This window comes from Diabrotica undecimpunctata, unplaced genomic scaffold, assembly GCF_040954645.1.
Source record: "Diabrotica undecimpunctata isolate CICGRU unplaced genomic scaffold, icDiaUnde3 ctg00001878.1, whole genome shotgun sequence".
Lineage (NCBI taxonomy): Eukaryota > Metazoa > Arthropoda > Insecta > Coleoptera > Chrysomelidae > Diabrotica > Diabrotica undecimpunctata.
In genome coordinates, this window is record NW_027312870.1 from 1 (window position 1) to 25,215 (window position 25,215).

At 33.2% G+C, this 25,215-nt stretch overlaps 1 protein-coding gene across 1 annotated transcript; it reads left to right on the top strand.

Moving 5' to 3' along the window:
- Positions 1 to 5,368: 5,368 nt before the first annotated feature.
- Positions 5,369 to 24,501, top strand: LOC140431752 (sodium/potassium/calcium exchanger 5-like; the record flags this gene model as incomplete). Its single annotated transcript, XM_072519632.1, has 4 exons — positions 5,369 to 5,548; positions 15,304 to 15,513; positions 20,108 to 20,209; positions 24,285 to 24,501. Coding segments are annotated over exons 1-4 (632 nt in total), but the record flags the coding sequence as incomplete, so codon positions are not given.
- Positions 24,502 to 25,215: the final 714 nt, after the last annotated feature.

Below are 25,215 nucleotides of genomic sequence, written 5' to 3' on the forward strand. Positions count from 1 at the left end.
CGCGCTATCTCAGAGTGAGTACATAATTTAAATATTTTAATGCCATACTTATAGCACTTTTGTGGATTATGCTGCTTGAAGAGTAAACGTTCCCGAAACGGTACCATGGTTTCATCGATGATTCAAAATGTTTTCCCTGGTTTAATATTTTTTGATAGTTGCTTATGATTTGGTCTATAAATGGTTGCACTTTATACAGTCGGTCTCCTTCTAGCACTTAGAGTTATCTAAGAATTGCCATATTTTCAAACGTAACTCAAATCGGTTGTGGCTCATAAAATTAGGAGCAACATCCACTTCGTTGAATAATAATCCTGAATGGAATTCACTCGCACTATTCTCATGTAGCCCAGTAAACCTAGAAGTTGTACAATTTCCTTTCGTCGCGTCATCGGACACCTCGATGAATATGGCTCGTTTAAAACGTCTCTGGTGGGCCATGGCAAACACCGTTGTCCATACGTATGGCGTCTATGATGTTTGGCTGGACCAAAGCGGACACCGGTGACCGCTCTATTTTGTTTAAAAATTGTTAACAAAAAATGGTTCAAATGGTGGGGATTCGATTTGATTGCGGATTAAATGTTAAAATTTTGTTTAATATTGCTTTGGTCCAGGTGAACATTTTGGTGAAAAATCCTTGGTGCTTAACCTGTTAAACTTTGCCTTGGAATATGCGTTAAAAAAAGCACAGCCAGAGTTGACAAATGGCTTTGCTACCGAGGTATCAAAAATGTTACTGTTGCTTTTGCTAATTACACAAAATTTTTTCACATTTAATGTACTATATTATTATTCTTATCACTACAAAATTATCAATAAAAATTATACTATAATTTTTGCTGTTAATTTTGTGTGTTTTGTGTATTTTTGTGTTAAACCTGGATGTTTTTAAGTTAGTTTGTAATAATTTTTTATATGCACTAAGAACGTCATTTATTTTCCTTTCTGAAATTTGAAATGTTCATAGAACGGGTGCTTCACATTGTTCTTTTTTGTTTAAAGAAAATGCTCATAATATATGCAATGTTTATTCCATGTTACTTGTTCAACAAAGATAGAAATTTAAGGCAATTTGAAAAATATTAAATTGTTTTCTCTCTTTTATTAATTTTCATTGGTTTTTAGAATTAAAATAGTCGTATCTCGGCTTCGTAACTACCCACAAAAATTTTATTCAGAACTTAAATGCAACTTCTTGATATTATTATTTATTATTATTATACATAAGCGGGTGCAGATGAACTAAGTCCCCTATTATGCCCAAAAACAAAGAAATTTCATTAATAACCTACTAGTAAAAAACAAAAATTACAAATAAAAGAAATAAAATTACAATTTTTGGTTTAAAAGAAAAACAATATTTTCACTATAATGTAAAACGGTCAATTCTGTTTTTGAACGAGTTGGTAGAGGGAGCAGAGACAATGTTATTGTTAAGGTTATTCCAGCACTCAAAAACTCTATTTGGTAAAAGTTCTGCCTTGATCTTGTAGAAAAATTTTCCTTCTTCAGTTTGAACTGATGACCTCTGAGGCGTTCATCTTGATTAATGGTAAACATTTCATCGAGATTTCCAAAATTGAATTTTAGTATTTTAAAAGTTGTAATTAAGTCTCCACGTTGTCGGCGAAGTTCAAAAGAAGTTAGGTTAGCCATACTAAGTATTTCTGCATAAGAAGGTCTTCTCGGTCCCAAAGAAAATCGAGTGGCTTTTCTTTGGACGTTTTCTAACATAGTCTTGTCTCGAACCAGATCAGGATACCACGTTGGTCCAGCGTATTCAAGTATGGGTCTTACGTACAGAGTGTAAAGTTTACAGAATGATTGCATTGAAACTCTCGAAAAACACCTCCGAATAAAATACAGTTTCCAGTTCACACGTTTACAAATAGAGGTAATATGGTCGGACCAAGTTAGGCTGCTGTTTATGATAACACCAAGATCGTTATACGAAAACACAGAATCTAATGGCTGTCCGATAACAAAGTACGGCACAAGAGAGTTAGTTTTACCAATTCGAAGCAATACACATTTTTCCGCGTTTAAGGGTAGTAACCACTGGGAACACCAAGTTAAAATAGAGTCCAAGTCCATTTGTAGGGTTAGCTGGTTTGTGATTGGATTGGCATATATTTTTGTGTCATCAGCGTAGAACGATATTTTACTTGAGACATAAGGAACATCGCTGGTGTAAACCGTAAACACCAGAGGTCCAAGGACGGAACCCTGAGACACTCCACTTTCCACTAACCTGTCCTGTGAGAAAGATTCGCCAACTCTAACTTTACAATATCGATCTGTCAGAAAATCATATATCCAACGAAGTAAAGTACCGCGAACTCCGAAATGTTCTAGCTTATGTAGAAGTCTGCGCTTAGGTACACGGTCAAAGGCTTTAGAGAAATCTAGATCAACAACGTCGACCGGCTGCGAACTATTAAGGGATGACGTCCAGTTGTTAACACAATATCAGCTATTTTATAAAAATATTGAGACACACCTATGTAAAAAGAGTCATGGAAAAATCAAAAAATATGTTTGTATAAAAGTTGAATTTTTTTTAAATTTTCAAGCATTTTTTTTGACAAATTCGAAAAAAGTTCCTTAAACGGAATGGTGCATGTTTTATTTATTTTATAATACATCACAAGCTACCAAAAAAAGAATTTGCAGAGGTTTGCCTTAAAATTTTTAGATACTGATTTTGGTTTTCTGGACAAATGTTCTCAAAAAACTTTTTAAAACTGCTCCAGTTTCAGATTTATAAAAAGGAGGCAGGTAAATTGTATGACGCTAGTTTAAAAAACCGAAGATTTCACCTTTATAGACCAAAACGTTCAAAATTGTCTATAAAAGTGGCTTTTTCTTCTTCTTAAAGTTCCATCTCCTATCGAAGGTTGGATATCATAACGGCTATGGTCACTTTGTTGGCTGCTGCTCTGAAAAGTTTTAGTGAACTACAGTTAAACCATTCTCTAAGGTTCCTCAGCCAGGAGATGCGTCTTCTTCCTATGCTTCTTCTTCCTTGGATCGTTCCTTGCACAATAATTCTCAGCAGCTCATATTTTTCTCCTCTGGTTATGTGACCCAAATACTCTAGTTTTCTTCTTTTTATGCTGTTCATAATTTCTAACTCCTTATTTAGACGTCGTAGTACCTCAACATTGGTAATCCTTTGAACTTTGAATTTTTAATATTCTTCTGTAACACCACATTTCGAACGCTTCTATTTTTCTTATGTGTTGTTTCTTCAATGTCCAAGCTTCCATTCCGTATAGTAAGATAGAAAATATGTAACATCTTAGAGCCCTCAATCTGAGATGCAACTGAAGATCTCTGTTGGTAAGCATTGTCTTCATTTTCACAAATGCTTGCCTTGCAGTTTCGATTTGGACTTTGATTTCTCTGCTTTGGTCATTTTTGTCATCAACCCAGGTTCCCAGATATTTGTATGTCTCTACTTTTTCTATTTGGATTTGCTCTATCATTAATCTTTCATTTCCATATTGCGTTTTTGAGACAATTATAAATTTAGTTTTCCTCTTATTTATTTTTAGTCCGTATCTAATGCAGTAATCGTTAATTCTATTTACCAATTCTTGTAGCGATTCCAGGGTGTCTGCCATTATAACGGTGTCACCAGCGAATCTTATGTTATTTACTATTCTTCCGTTTACAGAGATTCCATCACCCAGATCCGCTATCGCTTCCTGGAATATGGCTTCACTGTACACGTTAAACAGTAATGGTGACAGAACACAGCCCTGTCTTACTCCTCTCTTTATATCTATATTTTCGGACTTTTGTTCTTCTATCTTTATATTGGCCTTTTGATTCCAATACAGATTGATAATGATTCGTAAGTCTCGTCTGTCTATTTCTTTATTTCTCAGTACTTCTATTAGTTTTTCATGTCGTACCCTGTCGAATGCCTTCTCGAAGTCGATGAAACAGGAATAAATATCTAAGTTCATATCTAAGCATCTTTGAGAGAGGACATTAAAAGCAAACAATGCCTCTCTCGTTCCCAGTCCCTTGCGGAACCCAAACTGAGTATCATCCATATCATCTTCTAGTTTTCTATATAATCTTCCATGAATCACCTTTAGAAATATTTTGAGGGTATGGGTTATTAGTGATATTGTCCTATAGTCTGAACAATCTTTGGCATATACTGTTTTTGGTATTGCTACACAGGTGGACACCAACCATTCCTGTGGGATTTTTCCAGTTTTATATACTTCATTAAATAGGTCCAGAAGTACAGGTAGAGTTTCATCGTCTAGACATTTCAGTAGTTCCGCAGGTATTTCGTCTGGACCTACAGTTTTTCCGTTTTTTGAGTTTCGTATTGCTTGTTCGATTTCCTCTATTATGATCTCTGGCCCCGTTTCGCTGTCGATTTCTTCCGGTTCTTGTCGATTATCCTCAAACAGATCTGTTATGTATGTATTCCATTTTTTTAATTTCTCTTTAATTTCTATAATGATTTTCCCATTTGCGTCTTTCAGAAGGGCATCTTTGGTTTGTTTTTAGTGTATTTGTCATTTTCTTTATTTTCTTATGCATGTTAAAGCTATCATACTGTTTAGCATATGCCTTTATTTCACTGCATTGATTAGCAAGCCAGGTGGATTTGGCCTCTTTTATTTTCTTTCCTATCAATCTCTGTAGTTCCTTGTATTTTGCCTTACTCCTGCCTTTATGTTTCCTTCTTTCCTCCATTAGATCTAAGATATCTGAAGTCATCCATCTCTGTTTTTTTTCTTATTTTTATCTGCAGTAGCTTTTCTCCTGCCTTTATTAAAGTTTTCTGTACCATGTTCCATTTGTCATTAACATCTGTTGTTTTTATCACGTCTTGTTTGATTTTCTTTAAGTTATCATTTATTTCTTGTTTTAAGCTCTGACGTATAGGTTCTTCTTTTATCTTTGAGACATCAAACCGTGGTATGTTTGTTTGTTTTTGGATCTTCTTCAATTTTATCTGCATTACGCCTACTAATGGATTATGGTCTGAGTTTATGTCAGCTCCGGGGTATGTTCTTAGAGACTTTCTATCTGGTTTCGAACAATGTTGTCTTCTGGATTCGCAGGTGATTTCAACGTTCAAACGCGCTATCTCAGAGTGCTTTTTCAGCTGTATAGAAAAAAAAGACAAAGACATTCAATTTCATTAGTTTAAGGAGTACTACTTGGCTAAGTAGCTGGTTTCTTATCTAAAAATCCGATTGTCTAAGAAACTACGACATATTTATACTAATTCATTGTCTCTTTTGTAAAGCGATTAAAGTTTTATTTTTTTCTTATTTTTAAGATGGTTATTTTGCATACTAATTATTTTATTTGATGTTTAAAGTGATGTGTTTCAACAGCAGCCTTAGCAGGATAGCTCATAAAATAGTTGCGAAAATTAAAAGAAGAAATTATTATGTGGAAGTGATGGGAGAGACGCATCCTCTTCTATACCGGAAGAACGGTAAATATCAGGGAATTGACGAAATCCTTCAAGAGGAAATAACGCTTGAGGACTGCGAAAAATTTGGTAACCAAAACTGCATTATTAATCCTAGAGTTAAGGCTTATTTAAAGCTATAGTATTCAAGTGCATTTTTTTTACTGAATTAGTGTATGGGCTAAATATAATATATCCCATTTAAATTTATATTTTAAAAATAAGTTAATTTTTTATGTAAAATTATTGAAATGCACCGTGCTTAAGCTTTAAATTAAAATATTTAACTGATGTAGTTCAATATACGGTTTCAGACGAACTAAAATAAACAATCAAAATAAATTTATTTAAATTACTTATTTATTTTAATTTACTGTAAACATAATCGAGTAATATTTAGAAAGAAAGTAAAAAATAAAACTTGGTGCACAAAACAAGTAGGTAAAGTAAAAGCCACGTATGGAGACCGGTTTACCAATAAATTCTGATAACTTTATTAGTAAATCAAGCAAACGAAGATATCTATTACAAGATCATTATGTATAACATTTTACTGCTCTATTGTGTCAATCAGCGCTACTCATTAAGTTTTCGGAATAGTGCGGAATATAATATTATCGTACTTTATACAGTGAATTTATTAATAAACACGTTTAAATGATTTTTGTTTAATTTCTTGTGATGCCTAATGTAGATTTAACAAATAATCAAGGTAATGCCATTCTTGTTTATGTGTCGTCTTCTACCGAAGGTTGCCGAATCATCAAACAATAGGTTTCTCTGTTTTGTGCCGCATGTATTATCTTCGCAGCTTCTGGTATTTGAAACCATTCTCTAAAGTTTCTCAGCCAGGATTTCTTCTTTCTACCCAAACCTCTTCTACCTTCAATCTTGCCTTCCACGATAAGCTGTATCAGACTGTACTTATCATTACAAAACACATGGCCCAGGTATGACGCTTTCCTCCTTTTAACAGTTGTTAACGATTCCACCTCTTTACCCATTCGTCTTAATACCTCTGTGTTGGTCACTCTGTCTGTCCAAGGTATTCTCAGTATGCGTCGATACAGCCACATTTCAAGAGCCGCTAACTTTTTTATAGTTGCTACTGTTAACGTCCACCCTTCAACTCCGTAAAGTAGCGTAGAGAGTACGTAGCATTTCGTGGCGCGCTATCGGAGATTAACGCTTAGGTGGCGGTTGATTAAGAGCTTTCTCATTTTGATGAATTTGGATCTTGCTATTTCAATTCGGATCTTAATTTCTACATCTGGGTCCCTTCTTCTTCTTATGGTGCCGTGCACCTATAGTGCGTTGGCGAATTATCTTAAGGTCAGACGTCTGTCTTTTGCGGCATGCAAAAGTTCGCCAGTGTTAGTTACGCCTGTCCAGTTCTTTATATTTCGCAGCCACGACATTTGTTTGCGACCTACTCCTCTCTTGCCCTCAATCTTTCCTTGGATAATTAGTTGAGGGATTGCGTATTTTTCCCCCTCTCAGGATGTGGCCCAGGTATCCAATCTTTCGTGCCTTGATCAAGCTGAGCAATTCTCTCTCAGTATTTGCTCTTCTTAGGACTTCCTCGTTTCTCACCCTATCTGTCCATGGTATGCGGAACATTCTTCGCAAGGTCCACATTTCGAAGGCTTCCAACTTGTTAATGGAAGATATTTTCAACGTCCATGTCTCCATGCCGTATAACAATATGGACCATACATAGCACTTAACCATTCTGTAACGGAGATTGAAGGAAAGATTGCGGTTACGAAGTAGCGGTTTAAATTTAAGAAAAGCTTGTCTTGCTTGTTCCGGGTCGTGGGTCCCACTTATCATTTACTGTATATCCCAGATATTTAAATCGGTGTACTCTTTCAATACGGTCGGCTTCAATATGTAGGTCGATATTTAGAATGTTCTTTTTACTGATCACCATAAATTTAGTTTTCTTTCTATTGATCTTCAGTCCAAATTGGTTGCCAGTTGTATTTACTCTATTTAGCATCATCTGTAAATCTTCGATGTTATCGACCAGTATAACAGTATCATCTGCATATCGAAAATTACTTATTGGTACGCCATTAATCTTGATGCCCTCGTTGTACTCTTCCAGTGCCTCTAGAAACATTTGTTCCATGTACAGGTTGAAAAGTAGTGGCGAAAGAATACAGCCCTGTCTAACCCCTCTCGAAATGGTTACGTTTTCACTCACCATATGTCCATTCTTCATGTGGGCTGTTTGATTCCAATATAGATTTTTTATAATCTGGATGTCCTTAGTGTCAAGTCTACATGACCAATGACAATGCCATTACAAGAACATACTATTATTTAAAAAATTAGGTTCCATCCACATAAATATCATTGAAAAATGATTCATGCTATATAAAAACTGTTATCGACAAAGATATATGTACTGAAAAATGTTATTTAAAACTATTATTTTTATTATAAGACTTTGTTTCCAATCAGGAAGGTTTAACAACTATAATAATTTTCCTAATAACAGGTATTTAGTGTCATAGGTGTTTTTAATAGTGGAATAATAAATGAAAACTTTAAATACTATAATGCAAATTTTTGATAAATTTTGCAACAAATAATTCCGAGTAAGTTTTTAAAATTTTAACAAAACAAATAATCTTACTAATTTTTTCTGTTTATAAATCAACACAATAACTACACTACAGGCATGTTTATTTTTATATTGATAAGTTGGGCTTCTTTAATAGCTGAATATGCTTTTTATAAACAGCTGTACATAAGGAGAGTTGCTAAATAAGTTTTGAGACAGTAACACAAATTTAAGTTTATAATTGTTGGTCTTCAAGACGAATTTCGTAAAGGTCGTCTAATTTGTCTGTTGTGTCAAACGTCAGCTCTGTGCATAAACTAATACTAGAAATAAAGCAAAAAGTAAAAGTCCGAAGATTTCTACTATACATTCAAAATCAAAATTCAGATTCTCACTCAAATTTGTGTCTTTTACAATTTAAAACGCAAATAATCGATGAAATAAATCGACCTGGGGAATACAAAATTGCATTGCACATCATAGCGCTTCATCTAAGTAAGAATCTTTCATAAACTAGATTCTAATACTCAAAATACGAGACAGTTAAAATTTGATTTTACATATAGTGTTTTCTACAATTCACTTATACATATTTCGTCCTATTTGAAATTCCTACGAAAGCAAACATCCATCTGGACCATAACCAAAGCTTTTAATGTTTTTTTGTGGAGTCTTTTATTATGCTGTTTTTTTTTATGTTTTTTTGGAAACTTTCAGCGTTTTTCAAATTTTAAAAATGTTTTTGTATTTTTTAGTAGCGGTACTTTTTAAATTTTAATCATAGCTCTAACAATTGGTTTGTGGACCGAAAGCTAGGAACTCAATGGTTTATATACTTTTAAAATACTTTTCTTTGCAATTCATTCATTTAAGTGTGTACAAAAGATATCAGTCTTTTGCAATCATTAATATCTGCCCCTGGCGGATTTTTTGTTATTAAGATTTTTATCTCTAAAGTTTGTTTTAATAAATAAAACTATCAAATTTAATAAAAAATATTTTTTTACTGGTCTGTCTCAAAACTTCTGGTATTCCACTAATATAATAATAACTACAATCTGAGTGCTGATAACAGTCTGATTTAAAATTTTAATAAATTTTTATCTTCACCAGGTTTTTATTTATAGTCCAATTTAGATATATTTTTTTAATATGTAGACGGTTTATTTACGGACTTATTTTAGATTTCTGAATAAGACTCGATTTAAGCATAATATATATATATATATATATATATATATATATATATATATATATATATATATATATATATATATATATAGCTTTACCTACCTAAATTTATGTTTACGAGATACCACGTATTACCTGTGATGGTGTCTATATTGGGCATACCAGTCAACTGCTTCAATCCAGAATTTGTTCTCACAAATATGACAAGAACAACATCACTGCGTCCATAAAATATGGGAATGAGAAGAAAGCATAAATTTGACTTCGAAGATATTATAATTTAAAAAACCGAGCAAAACAAATAAAAGAAGGAGAACTACGAATCAATAGAAATAAAAAGAAATCCTACATTAAAAAATTGAAATCGTACATCTTTTGGGATATATTGATAGATATACACAAGAATTTTTTACAATATTTAACGACAGCCATGTAATCGTCCTAATATTTGCTGTAAGTACGGTGCAGTACAAAAATAAATATTGCAATAGAAAGTAAACCCACCCCATATAAAGAAGAAAAAATAATAATCAAATCCATTTAGATTTAAGTAGGATGTCCTAAACAGGTAATATCTTCTAGTAAAATATATTCACTTTAGTAAGGTAGTAAAATATATAGCCACATTTACTATGAATGTAGTAGAATGTAGTAGCGTAATAATTGTATCGACTTTATTGATTGTTTTAATAATGTCACTATAACGTCCGTAAAAGCAATTTCAATACACATTTGGAATATCCTAAAAATAAAACTATTTATTATAAATAAATAAGTTTCTTATTTATTTAATTAATATTTACTAAAACTGCTCTAGAATAGAAATGGCAAGAAACACGTTCATAAAATTGAAGAACTTACTTTGCAACTGTAACTTTAATCTAGAGATCGGCACAAGAATGCTACGTTGTTACGTTTTTTCTACTTTACTATATGGGATGGAAGCGTGGACAATAAAACAGTCTAAAAACAAAAAATTAAACTCCTTTTAGATGTGGTGCTACAGGAGAATCCACAGAATATCGTGGACTGAAAAAGTACCTAACTAATATAGAGGTGTTACAAAGAATGAAGAAAGAATGTGAAGTCATAAAAACTGTTAAAATTAGAAAGGTTCAATATCTGGGTCATATAATGAGGAGCGATAAGTACGTATTACTTAGAATAATTATGCAGGGGAAGATACAAGGGAAGAGAAACCCAGGACGACGCAAAATATCCTGGCTAAGAAATCTGAGAGAGTGGTTCGGTTGCAGCTCATTAGAATTATTCAGAAGCGCGGCCAATAAAATTAAAATAGCGATGATGATTTCCAACCTTCGATAGGAGAAGGAACCTGAAGAAGAAGAAATCTGCTCTCCATTTTAGTTATCTTTTTGTTACATTTGTTAATATTTATATACTAGACTAGTTGTTATAATTTGTATTTTATAAACTCATTGTTATGAAACTGTAGTTTTGAAAAACAATAAATATCTATCTATCTATTGCCATTACAAAATTGTCACTACTTGTCAGCAGATTATCTTTATTAAGTCAATATCTGGTGTTGTATACTTAACGAGCAAATTATTAATAACTTCGTCTTTAAGGAAAACTTAAACACACAGTTAATTTTAAAAAGACCTATGAAATCGTAGGCTTCCACGGCCAGAGTCAGAATTATAGTTTATTCGTCTTCCGGGTTTGGACCGTGTCATTTGTGACCCAAAAGTGGGTTCATCTCGACGTTTCGCTACAATTGTATGTAGCTTCTTCAGGAGAACAAAAGACAGGAAGATGGGTAGTTAGCAACGGTAACTCAGTTAGTCAACGCAACCAGAGGCGAATACTAACTACCAAGATGGGCATTTGGTCACAGTAACTCAACTACTTAACGCAGCTAGAGGTGAAAACCAAATGCCAGGACAGGGATTCACGTCCAACAGCTCAGAACACTAACGCGTCGAGAGGCGGGGAGTGAATCCGACGATTACTCCGCTACCGCTCTATTTATAGTGGCGGTGACCTGTCGTGTCGGGACGTATCGGCACACTCCGTGGCGTGAACGTCAAGAAGCGCGCGCTGGCCAATCATGTGGCTGCATCGTGGGAGCGGGACCGGACGGCGGCTCTAGACTGAGATTCCAGATGGGAGACAAGTAGTATCCTTCCTCTTGATTGATATTATGTGGATTTTTTCGGATCTCTAGAGATTCGCGGATTTTCCTGGAATAAAAGAAGGGGCTCTTAGATATAATATGGGTTTTTTCGAACAATATGGAATGACCGGTTTCTTGGCAGTGTTCAGCAACTGCAGAATGGGAGAAAAGACCTGATCGAATGCATCTTTGATGCTCTTGAATCTGAGTTTTGACGGAACGACCAGTTTCGCCAATATACACTTGTCCACATGAACAAGGAATAGAATAGACACCACAGGAAGATAGGGGCGGTAATGGGTCCTTAGGAGAGGGTAGATATTGTGAGATTTTCTTGGGTGGTCGAAAAGTAGTCCTGATACCTTCTTTGCGAAGAATTTTGCCAATCCTATCAGTGACACTTTGAATATACGGAAGAAAAGCCACAGGAGTATTACCCGAAGATTCTGAATTTGTCGTCCTAGGGTGTAAAGGGGGATGTAGATGTAGGTGTGTAATATTTTGAATTGTAGACTTGGAGTAACCGTTGGCGACAAGGGTTTTTTTGCAGATGGCCAAGTTCTTCTCTAAGGTTGTCAGGTTCAGAAATCGTTCAGAAATTTCGATTTCTGTTATTTATTATATCTTTTCTAATAAATTCGTACGATGTTAAATAGATTACTGCATATGTATTGTGGAAAGTGGTTTCATAGACGGATGCTAAAGATATCTTGGACAGCAAGAAAAACTAGTGAGAAAGTACTAATGACGGTGATTAAAGATAGAGCATTGATAAGAATTGTTAAATACCGGAAAATGTTTTATGTGGGACATATAGTGAGGGGAAATCGATATATTACAATTGATCCTTAAAGGAAAAATAGAAGCCCGTAGAGGTGTAGGAAAACAACCAGATTTCTTGGTTAAAAAACATTCGTAAATGGATTCAGATAACAAATGCAGGACAATTATTTCATATGACAGATCAAGAAGCCTTCACAATGGTGATCGTTAACGTCAGATAACTCTGACATGGCACGTGAAGCAGAAGAATAATGCATGGCAGCGCAAGACTTCCAATTGGAGATTGCTGATCCTGAGTCTCTAATGGACATTATCATAATTTCTCTAGTTCCCTATGACATCACTTAGACAACACGTTTCTTCTTATGCCATACACCACTTGAGTACATCAAGATTGGGGAGCGGAGTAGTCGAACTACAATTCTCATCGGAAGATGACTCAGTGCTATAAGTTAGTTGAGGGGAGTACGGCAACTTTTACTTTCTAAATTGAAAAAAAAAACAATTTTTAAATAAAAAAAACTATAGCATTTATATTTATAGTTACATTTTTTTATACATTGTTAAGAACATGTTTAGGTATACAAAAGATTTTTTTTGCACTTTTAGTGGTTTTTCACCAGTGCAGAGAGCATCTTCCAAAATGTGTATTTTAATTTGGGAGACACTTTTCTGCTTTTTAACTTACTAATTAACTTTTTTAACTTTTATTACTAAAAAGTAATAAATAAACCTTTACAAACTTTCTAAGATAAACCTTTACAAAACATCTACCAGTTTCCAAATAGTCATTTCGAGTAAAAACATAATAAAATGGTTATATTAATTTTTTCCATCTAGTCAGCCGTTTCTGGTGAATATTGGATGCACTTATTACCCAATGAAAATTGTAAATGGTCTATCAAAGCCTTTTTTCATAATTTTAACCTCTCTCGGTGTCTCGCTGCTGATTCAATTTGCTTGAGCAATAAGAGCTTTGTCTATATTTTCCGACCAACTTCTTACTATTTCTCCAATTGTTATTCCTATAAGGTCTATTACTTTGAGATTAATTTTATTCAATTTCTTTTTTCATGTCTTCGATACAATTTGGATATCTCTGATATCCAAAGCAGTACATAAAAAACTGACATTTCTGGAATAATTTTTAGAGATAACTTAGTCATGTTAGGTACGTTAGTGGTTGAAGATTTGGCATTTTCAATCTTAGGTACGTTAGTGGTTAAAGATTTGGCATTTTCAATCTTCTATCTCTTTTTTCTTCTTTTTCATTTATTTTTTTTTAAATCTTGTTCGTGGTTTTTTCTTTGTTTTTCTGATGGCGCCCCTTTCTTTTTTATATTTAATAATCGCCGATAGGATATTCGCCTACGTTTTGCTGTTGCCTTGCCGATGTTATTAATGTAAAATATATTATACAATTCTCTGGATCTTTTCAAAATATTTATGGTTAAATCAATATTTATTTTTTTACCAGATCCTTTGTGATTGGCCGAAGAATAAGTTTTGTGAAAAACGTATTACATGGAAACCTCAATCTTATTAAGCTCTGATTTTTTTACTGCATAATAAGCAGTATTGATGATTTTTACCTCCAATTTTATAGCTTTTTCTGTTTATTTTCCAATTATTGAAAAAATGACCACCAAAGACGTAAAATCGCTCTTCATCCATGGGCTATCTTCAGATCTCCTTAAGGTGCCTTGTCCATTACTGAAGGTTGGCTATAAGTACAGCAAATTGCTCTCTATTTTGAGCTGTTCTTAGTATCGAATATGTGTCCATGCCTGTCTAGTCTCTTACATTCTTCAACCAGGAGCATTTTCTTCTTCCTGGATCTCCTTTTTCTTCCACTTTCTCTTCCAATATAAGTCGTAGGAAGTGGTAGAAAATGAATCTTTAGATACCGTCAAATAATTAGCTTCATTTTCATATTTCTCGATCAATTCTATTTCATCCTTTACTGACTTTTGAGTTATAAACTCAAAACATTATTTTGAAGCTTTATGCAAAAATTGCAGAATAATAAAGAATGGCGGTAACAGTAAAGTTTACGATATATCCATCAAATTCAAGAACGTTTTTAGGTCATTATACCCTAAATCAAGAATTCTCGTGACGTGAATTCTCCGCACAACACTCGACATAAATTTTGAAATTTTATTGTGTAAATAAAATTTCGTTTTTGCACTTAATATGTTAAGAAAAAGTTAGAAACAAAAGATTTAAAGCACAATATTACATAATTTATATAGCTTTATTAGAGCACAATAATTGTTTTCTGCAGCAAACTGGTTTGATTTTATTTCATGTTATGCTTATTTTGATGCCTTTTCTTACTTTCATTGTCTTTTAAATGACCACCAGGTCGAGACGTTTTTTCCGATTTTTAAAACAATAAATGTCAATAAAATTCAATATTGAGGACGTGCTGTCATTATAAATTTTAGAAAGCAACTATTTAGTTGCAGTTGTTCAAGTAAGGCGTTGCGCTCCGTGCTTCGGCCACAAAAAAATATAAAAACACTAACAAAACCGGCGGAAGCCACCAAAAAAATAACAAAACCTAAAAATCAGGCCACGTAGAGCCCAAACCCTTTAACACCAAGTCAAACTGGGGACACAAGTAAGAAATTTTAGTTTCGCGGGCAAGTCACAAGAGGATAACAGCAGTAAAGCGCTTAACGCTAGCCTGAATTTCAGTCGTTTTTTTTTATTTAGAAAGTAAAAGTTCCCATAACTCTACATGTGTGTATGATATTCTATGCTTGTGCATATGTGTGTCATGTATTATTAACCAATATTAATATGCTATATGCCCATAGTATGTATGGGAATAATAAATTACTCGACCAGTCTGTCCGCGCGATGTCTTCCAGATCACACTTATAGTTTGAGCCTGGCATGGAACTTAAACAAAATATTGTTTTTTCTTATATATTGTAAATAAATCCAAATATTTAAAGATTATAAATTAATTTGGGATTATTTACCTTCGATTTACCCAAAACTTATCAAAATTGGACCATAAATAAAAAAGATAGTTAAGATCAAAAAATTTTTTAACATTTTAAAATGGCTCGTTCTAGCACCTGAGTGCAGTTTAACATAAACAACAACGCGATCTAAATAGGTAATAATAGTTTTAAAATTTTACAGAGGAATCTACAAATATTTGGATCTGGCCCAAAGAAGAGACAATCAAGGGGAAGCTTTGGTGGATATTTACCTGGCCTTTATCATTTCTTCTCTTTTTGACTATACCAGACTGTAGAAAGTATCCCAGATTGTACGTGATTACCTTTATTATGTGCATTATTTGGATTGGGATCACTTCCTACATAATTTCGTGGCTAATAACTATTATTGGTAAGTACTGATCTTTAGTATCTCGAGTTGTAATGACTCATTGAGAAAAATAATTATAGTTGGGGTATATGTAAAAGTAAATAGCTGTTATCAGTGGTCAACTCAATAATCAATATATTTTAGTGAAGAAAATTAAAAGAGAGTTAAAATATATTTAATTAATTAAATTAACATAACTGAAAAATTCTGAAAACTTTTGTTTGGAAACTTCCACAAAATTTGTTATATAATTTTTTATCACTACAGCTGTTTCGGCAGAGCGCCTTTCTTAAGTCATCTATTTTTCGTATGCGTTTACACTTTATAGTTTTTAATTGAAAGTTAAGGACAAAGAAAATGTTTGTCTTAAGTTAGTCAAACACTCATGTTTGTATTTTTTTATTTTTTAATTTCTATAGGTTCTAATAAAGAAAAATAGGCTTTTATTTTGAATGTGAAGAATTTGAAATCGTTATTAAAAGAATGAATATAGTCTAAAAGGTGCAGTGCTTACGTAGAATCAATTTTTCTATTATTGAAAGCTCTTTTATGTTCTGCTATACGTTTGTTAAAAGTTCTACCAGTTTGAGCAATGTAAGTTCTTGAAATTTAATTATATCTCGAAGTTGTTATTTGACATGAGAATTTCTATTCATCTATGTAACATGCTATGTTAGGCTTCCAATTTATGTTGTGTAGGACGAGATGACGATTTGTGTATAGTCGTGTCAATACGGGTAGGTTTATGAAATACGGAGAAGTCATGTTTGTTTTTGAGTTTTATAATTTTTAAATGTAGAAAATTTATGAATTGATTCTGTTTTGTTTCTATTTTAAATTTATAATGACTATAAAGTGAATTAATGTAGGATAAAAATTGGTCAAATAGCCTGTTAGTTCATGTAAAACATACCAGTACATTGTCTACAAACCTTCACCAATATAAAAACTGTTTGAATACGGGCTGTTTTGAAATCTTTGTTTCTAGATCAGGGGTCGGCAACCACACTTCAGGAAAGAGCTACTAAAAAAAATCTCAAGCACCAAAGATCTACCTTGTTTTAAAAACCTTTATTATAGACGTACACTTAAGAAAACAGGAAGTAAAAACTAAACATGGTGAAAAAAAAAAATACATACGTATTTTGTTTTAATGGGAGGATTGACAGTCCATCATGTCTGTTAGCTTTTTAACATCCGGTTGGTAGTTTGTTATTCCTAGTCTAATACACGAGTCCAAATGTTCATCCGTTAGTCGGTTTTCTGTATTTGTTTTTAATGAACTTTATGTTTGAAAACGTTGATTCACGTAGGTGCAACAAAACAGGGCACTAATTTTCAAAACTACATTGACTCTTATTCTTCTTCTTAGCCTTCTGTCGTCCCCTGTTTGGACAAAAGGCCCTATCCCAACTCCTTCCATCGGTCTCTATCCTGAGCAACATATTTCCAATTTGTTCCAGCTATTCTTTTAATGTCATCAACCCATCTCATCTGTGGTCTTCCTCTTGGTCGTTTACTTTCATAAGGTCTCCAATGTTGTATTGTATTTCTGTTTGACACTAGACACCAAAAATTTTCTTTTCCGGCAACGCTCTTCAAACACAAATCATTCTGCAGTGTGACTATTTCTAATTCAGGTCTCTGGTCTGCTTTCGCTGAAATGCTGTTCGATGGTTTGGGATAAGCTTTCTGCATCGACGGGCATGTACGGATAAGATACAAATTGAGCAATCGCTTCAATTTTTGTTGAAGTCACTAAATCGGGTATCGAATTCATGCCTCAGTCCTGGTCAACATTTCTATATGCCCCCTCTCCTGTGTAAGGTTGAACGTTTACTACTTCTTTTTCGATTACTTCTTTTAAATAAGGAAAATGCTTTAAATTTCCTTCCAGTAGATTTTTTCCCATAGTTCAAGTTTCACAATGAATAACTTTGCTTCGGAAATCATTTGAAAAATACTTTTTTCTTTACCCTGAAGCTGCAAATTTGGTTTATTCAACTTTCCTGTGACCATCGGTCAAGAATCCAAAATCTCTCAACCATGCCGGTTCTTCTAATTCTGAATAGTCTTCTTTACGCTCCTTAAGAAAAGCGATTAAAGCTGGTAGGAGCTCATAAAAGCGCCGAAGAATCTTCTCCTTGCTTAACCAGCGTATCTCTGTATGCAGAAGCAATTCTCCGTATTCTAGATTCATTTCTGCAATTAGAGTTTGGAACTGTCTTCTCTGCAAAGGATGAGCTCTTACTTGGTTTACAAGTTTAACAACGACTTTCATAACATTTTCGACATTTAAAAATTTACCACAAAGTGCTTGCTGATGCACGATGCAGTGGTATGTTGCAAAATTTGGAAACGTGTTATCTTTGCGGCAAAGGGGCAATGAATCCGTTATGCACTCCAGTAAACGCTGGGGCTCCGTCAATTGTAATGCCAACCAGTTTTTGAAGTGGAATGTTTTCAGAGATAAAATAATCTTGAACGGAAAGAAAAATATGTCTTCACCTCGAGTCCGCCCTTTTAAAGGAATAATTTTAACAAGTTCTTCCTTAGCAGTAAAATCATCGAATATCATTCTGGCAAATATGGCTAGTTGGGACGTATCACTAATAACTGAGGACTCGTCAAATTATAAGAAGAAGAAAATAACATCGCTGTAAGTCCGTCTTCATCTGGAAAACAACATCTTCTGACATATTTTCCACTAGTCTAGTTACGGTTCGCGCTGAAAGCTGGAGGGAGTTTTATAGCCGACATTATTTCGTATTTATTTTTTAAAACCTTCAATAGGCAGTTTGAAGCTTCTACAAATCATTCCTTGATGTACTCGCCATCTTCAAAGGGTTTTCTTCTTTTTGGCAATAACTTGAGACACTTTGTAGGAAGCTAGAGTGGTGGCTTTAGTTTCAACGCTGACTTGTAATTAATACTGCCCTAGACTGCTGCCTAACTAATTGATTTTTCAACTTTTTTCTTTTTTTTTCGGATGCTACTATTGGCGGGATATTCTGTGTTTATTTTTCGGATGAGTACTATTAAAATGTCTTGTCGACGTTACCTTTTTTTCCCACTGCGATACTTGCGTGGCACAATAGACGTGCCTTTCACTTGAGTAAAAAAATAATCGTCTTCCCACTCTATATGAAAGTGATAAACTTTTGATTTCTTTGAAGGATTCATTTTTATAAATAATGGGTTACCGTCACGATTTAAACTATGTTTTAGCACTCGTGAAGGGACTAACAAATAATAGTAACCAAGCCGATAAGCACGTTTAGGCGACAACCGTCAGTGAAGACTAAGAAGTGCGCAACTGTGGTAAAGATAAGTATTTTCAGCCCCTAGCACGTTTTAGCGATATCGAGACGGCCGGGGATCGAGGACGGCCGGGGTCCTCGCACGCAGTGTTGCCAATGTCCCGGATACTTATCCGATTTTCGGATAATTTTCGGATTGAACAATTTTTTGGAAAATTTCGGATAATTCAAAGGTCTATCTATCTACTTTATATATGTTTTATATATGTTATATTATTTATTTTATTTGATTCGCACGACGAGCGACTCAAACTAAGGTTAAGATCGACTGGTCGATCACGATCGACGTGTTGTCGACCCCTGTTTCTAGATGATGTATAAAAATTATTATTAGGTCCTGCACCGATACTTGTATACATTTGAATATTAAATTCAAAGTAGTCCCTGTTTTATGGAGATTTTAAGAAGACCTATGTTTCAGATATAATATTGGATTTGCATAATTATGGTTATTTACTAGAACGAAAGATTCTTTAAGAGGAATAATAGAAAAAAGGTTTTTTACGTCAAATGAAATTAATCTGGTGTTAGGTAAATGAAAAGGTTGTATTTTATTCACCAGTTCAATTGTATTTTTACGTTAAAATTACGTGGAAATTTAGTGCGTTCTATTATAAAAAATGAATTTCCATTAAGTAAAAGTTGAGTCCGTTACATTAAATTAAACTTTAAATTAAATATATCGCTTACAACAGAAGTGTTTTACTCGATGTTCGAGTATATATTTATTGTTTGCCAAAACATTTGTCTATTCAACGGTTTTCTTCATAGGCAAGAAATATACAAAAGGACCATAGGGTTTAATCCAGATATTTCATATTTATACCCAAAATTTTATCGTTAATATTTGAAATAACAATAGTAACAGATAATAATAATAATAAATGTGTAAAATAACTAATTTACTAAATGGCATTTAACCTAGGTGTTATATTCTATAAATTTTCTTTACTTTTTAAAAAAACCTATAGGTTTTCTGCAAAATTAAAATTTAACAGAACGCAATTTTTGTATACTTTTATTTTTAGTGGAGCATTTGTAGGGTAACTTACGCGCTATCTCAGAGTATCTACAATTTAAAAAATCTTCAATAAGTGAATGGCGTAGAGGCTGCCTGCCACAGAGCGCATAATACCAAAATCAGAATAAAGAACAAACACGTGAAACGAATTTTTCGGGCGCTCTCAGATCGTGACTAGAACATCAGATGTCTTAGCTTTAGCAATATCTTACCTCAGTGCAATTTAAACATGTAAATATTTATTTTTTATTAATTAGAATATTTTTTCTTTCAGGTAATACTTTATCAATACCTGATTCAGTAATGGGGCTGACATTTTTAGCCGCAGGAACTAGTGTACCTGAAGCTGTTTCTAGTGTTATAGTAACTAAACAAGGTAAGACTTAAAGCAATGTAAAAAGACCATTATTTATTAGTCAAAAATAAGGTAAATATTTAGCGTAAAACATTTATTAATTGGTAAAGGTATCCTTCAAAATAAATTTAGTAGCTCAAACGATAGTGTTTGATTATTATGTGAAAGATTAGGGTTTGACTCATGGCACAAACAAAATAGTTTTTTAAAATTTTCATAGGCCTCAGATTTATTAAGACTATATAGAACAAAATGTTGGGTAAAATCGACTTGATGTTGTCGCTTTGAAGCCCAGAAGTTCTATGGAAGGACGGAAGATTTTATTTCTTTTCTATCAATTTAGTGGTGCTTCTATTCCATTGGTTTTGCCAAACATCGTGCAGTTTTGCTTTTAACCTTCGGAGTACGGAAATTATTTTACTTACTTAGATTGCGATGATGGGTCAGGCGTGATCCTTAATTCAACAACAAACACAGAAACATAAAAATTATAATCCTAAATTATTGTACTTAAATTTTTTACGATGGTTTACCATCCTGGTTTTTTTGGCAGTAGTTGCATTTAATTTTGACTTCTTCGCGTTTGAATGAGGATTAGAAACAAATCTTTTACACATGTCACACCTTTTTGAATATTTATTGTCACTACCCCTACAAGAATAACAACGAACTCATTTTGTTACAGATTGCGGTACTTATATTTGCTTTTTTACACTACCACCGGTGGTCTCTATTGCAGCGATTACGCATTTATGGTACCCGGTGGGTTCTTCTTGTATTGATTCAGCTCTTCGTTTTATATTAAGTGAGGTTAATTGATTTTCAAGCTCCTCCAGAAACAGTTTTCTGTCATGTTTTATATTTACTTGGGTGTTCTATTCCGGATTTTTCATATTCCATAGAACGAAAGCATTGTATTATGCAATATCCAAAAAGTTAAAAAACATACGCAAGGGCCATCTTCTTGTTGCTTTTTTACATGTGTACTCTCTTATCAATGTATCTAAAATATCAACTCCACTTTTTTTTTTTTTTTTTTTTTTTTTTTATTTTATACGCATCAACCACGCAGGGTTATTAGCGTATTTAGATTAATACAATATAGATACAATAAGTAAAATATACATTAGTTTACAATAATAATAATAATAATATCTTTGTGTGTTACAATGTTCATTTTAGATCTTTTGAAGGAGTTGGCAGTCTTTAAGATAGGAAAATATTTTTCGGGTGTCTGTATTTTCTTCTAGGGCATCTCTTAGGGAGTTGGGTATGTTATATTTGAGTCGTTCACTATTATATTTGGGACACTGTATTAAAAAATGTTTAACCGTTAGAACACTGTTGCACACTTCACACACTGGTTTATTTTTGCAACTCCACTTTTGATTTTGTTGTAATCCAAAATATTCTTTGGTTTAAATTTTTGGTCGTCACCAGAAATTTCATGTTCATTGTGTAAGGTCGATAATAATACAACAAACTTGTTAGGCTTGGTTACATATGAAACTAGAGTAATATTTCTGAAGAAAACAGTAAAAGATTTGTCATTTTAAGCAATGATTTGGGTAAACTCTTTCTATTTTTTCTGATAGTACCCAAACGAGTTAAGTATTTTTGGATAAAAGTTCTTCAGATAAAGCAATGTCGGGAAAAAAATTATCAGTTGCAATATTTTCACCAGACCTATACCAATGTTCTGCAAGTGGTTTGACTCTTGGGCATTGGTAACGTTCAGATTAATCACCAATCTTTTCAGTTTATATCTCAAAGTTACAACAATAAAAATTTTCAGCGTCAAATAGGGTCCAAGCCTTTATACCGTATTTTTTCGCTTTACTAGGTATATAAATCAGAAAACGTCCCCTAAAATCTATAAGCTGCTTGTCGATAGTACCAAAAGCAGATGGTTTATATGATTTTCTACAATTTTGGGCAAATAGATCAGCGAGTTCTCAAATAGGAGCTAATTTACCTCGTTCTTTTCTTTCTGTTCTCGTTTCCAAACTATCAAAGCGAATATACTTTAAAATACTTATAAATCTATTCCGGCTTAGAGATGCTTTATAAATAGGACGCGTAAATGTATTATTTGTATTGGACCATAAATTGGACCTTCTCATGAGACTCTCTAAACCTTTCACATAATATAGGTATACCAAAGAAAGCACGCAGTTCGACTAGATAAACGTCAATCCAACACTTTATTTTTTTTCTCGTTTTTAATATTACACACAGTTATGAACCCAATAGCTCTCTTATTGGTATACTCGAGACTCATTTTGACTTTTCGTCGTGAGACCTATGTTTTTCTGTAATAAATTATATGCCAATGTCTTATCCTTTTTTGGAGCTAAATAACGCCATGTTCGTCCTTAGCACATAACATCAGACACATTAGATCGTTCATTATCTGTATTTTCAAAAGTTGTCGCTAAAACTTCCTCGTTTTTGAGTTCAGTAGTTGATAAATTACCTTCATGTATTACAATCTGGATTACAACCGTCATTTTCACTCGCTTCACTATTGCTTTCATCCAGCTCTGCAACGTCATCTTCTTCAATATCTGATAGGAGTAAGGCACACAACTCAGCTTCACTCAAAGATTTATTATTTTTCATCATTTTATTATAATACTGTACACTTCAGATCGACGCTTGAATTAAATTTATAAACAAACGTGAAATACCGCTTTACACCAAAGTTAGACCTCTCGTCTCGGACGTTCTCATAAAATATGCCTATTAGACACTACACTTACTCCCAAAGTTAATTACGATCTACTAATATTTCTATAAACATAATCATTTGGCATTGAATACGTTCACTGGTAAACAGAGACAGCTGCGTTTTACGTGTACCTACAAATATATTGAAAATATTCTTCGAAATCCGAAGACCGGGTCAGGACTAACTCGACGTCATAGATGTTACGTAGAGGAAAAACTGTAATTTGCATGTTCATGAATAATACACGAAAAATTTGATTGAAACAAATAAGGAGAACTTACGATCAATCGGATTTGTAAAAAAATTATTTCATGAAATATTAAGAAATCAGTGAATTTCGGGTTACGCTTGACCCAGTCTTCGTACTCCGAAGGTTAAGCAAGGTTTTAAATCTAAATGCACCGTTAGATTTTCCACTGATACGGCTGTACTGGTTACTGCGGACGTAGTTAGACTATCTGCCTTTTCGTTACCATCTACTCCAACGTGGACAGTAAGTACCTAGAGGAAAAATACTGTCAAATTGTTTTGGTATATACGGTATAAAATTAACTTAATCTGCTGTAATGTTGAATGAGAGGGATAAATCTGAGAAATTGATGTTAGACTACTAAGCGAATCAGATATTATAAGGGATTTGGTAAGTTCTTTTTTCTAGAATAAAGGTTAAGGCCTTAATTATGGCAAATAGTTCTGCTGTAAAAATACTTGTCTCAGGAGAAAATTTATAGATGGAATGTTCATGTCATATCACAAAGCATGCTACTATTTCATTCATGGTCTTAGATGCGTCCGTATATATAAGACGGTAATTTTTGTACTGTGTTGAAACATGGAGAATAAAGACGCTTTGTTTCGTTAATAAGGTAATATTCTACAATTCACTATCTGTATGTTCACTATATGTAAATAGTGTGATATTTTGCCTAGATGAACGAAAGCTGTATAAATATCACAAGTTTTATAGTACTGTTTAAATTTTTAGTTTTACAATATTTTAACATTTTTATTAAATTAAGATTGTATTGCATTAAAAAATTGGTCAAAAGTGAGTCAAAATGTTTTTTTTTTTCAATTCATCTATGTACCTATTATAATACTAATCTTATAAATATTATGGCAAATGACAATTGATGTCAATGAATTAACCAAATGGTTCCTTCAATTAATCCATAAAAAATATATTTTTACTATTTTTACAACCTTTAATTACGTTAATACTGATTTAAATGAACTTTCACATAAAATAATTTTTAACTCTAAAGGGGTAAAATTTTTGGCGGTAGCTAGAGTTTTCTTATGATGTCTTATAGTTCGATAGCTCTGTCAAATCATTTCAAATGTATACGGACATATATTTTTCAGGACATGCAACAATGGGGTTAAGCAGTTCAATTGGATCTAACACCTTTGATATATTGTTATGTTTGGGAATACCTTGGTTGATAAAAGCTGCATTTTATCCCAAAATACCTGGCTCACACTTGGTAGAAATTCACTCTGATGGTATTAATATTTGTACAGGGGCACTACTGTCTTCACTCGTCTTGTTCTATGCATCTCTCGCTTTTAACAAGTTCAGGTAAGTCAATTTTTTTTTTCCTAATCTAGATCTCAACTACATTGTGGCACTTCATTAGTTAGCCCAATTAGGGTAAAAATAAATTTAGAGTTATTTACCAAAATACTAAACCTTAAACTCACAGTGTAGTTTGTCTCTGTATATGTATATAAAGGGACAAATTAGTTTATACTAATACTCGTCGCTATCGGTACTAATCTGACGCCAGCACAAAAATATTAAGCGTGTTATCATATATCGCGACTAGCGATTTAATGTATTCTTGTTGTATTGACTGTTGATGCTACTATTAGAAATTCATTTTCTCTGCGAAAAATTATTTAAATAAAAAAAATTAGTTAATTATGAATGATTAAAATCAATTCATTTTCGAAACAAAGGCTATAGCGGGATAAGATGGTCAAAATTGCACCATGCTCCATTCAGTTAAATTTTCAAGTTCCTATGTGCCTCTGTTCCTATGTTCACTAAGGAAAAAAAACGTATTAAAAAAAAATTTTTAGACGCTGTATTACTGCAAAAATCTGAAAAAATTCAAGAAAGCGTATTTTAGTAATAAAAAACTGCCTGATTTTTTTCAGATTCTTAGCTTGAAAATTGAGCCAAGAAAGAATATTTGAAATTTTCAGGAATATTTTAGGTTATGTCGGAAATTGTTGGCCAACTTTAAAACAAGGTTTTTTATGGGTTTTTTCCCACTCTGAGATAGCGCGT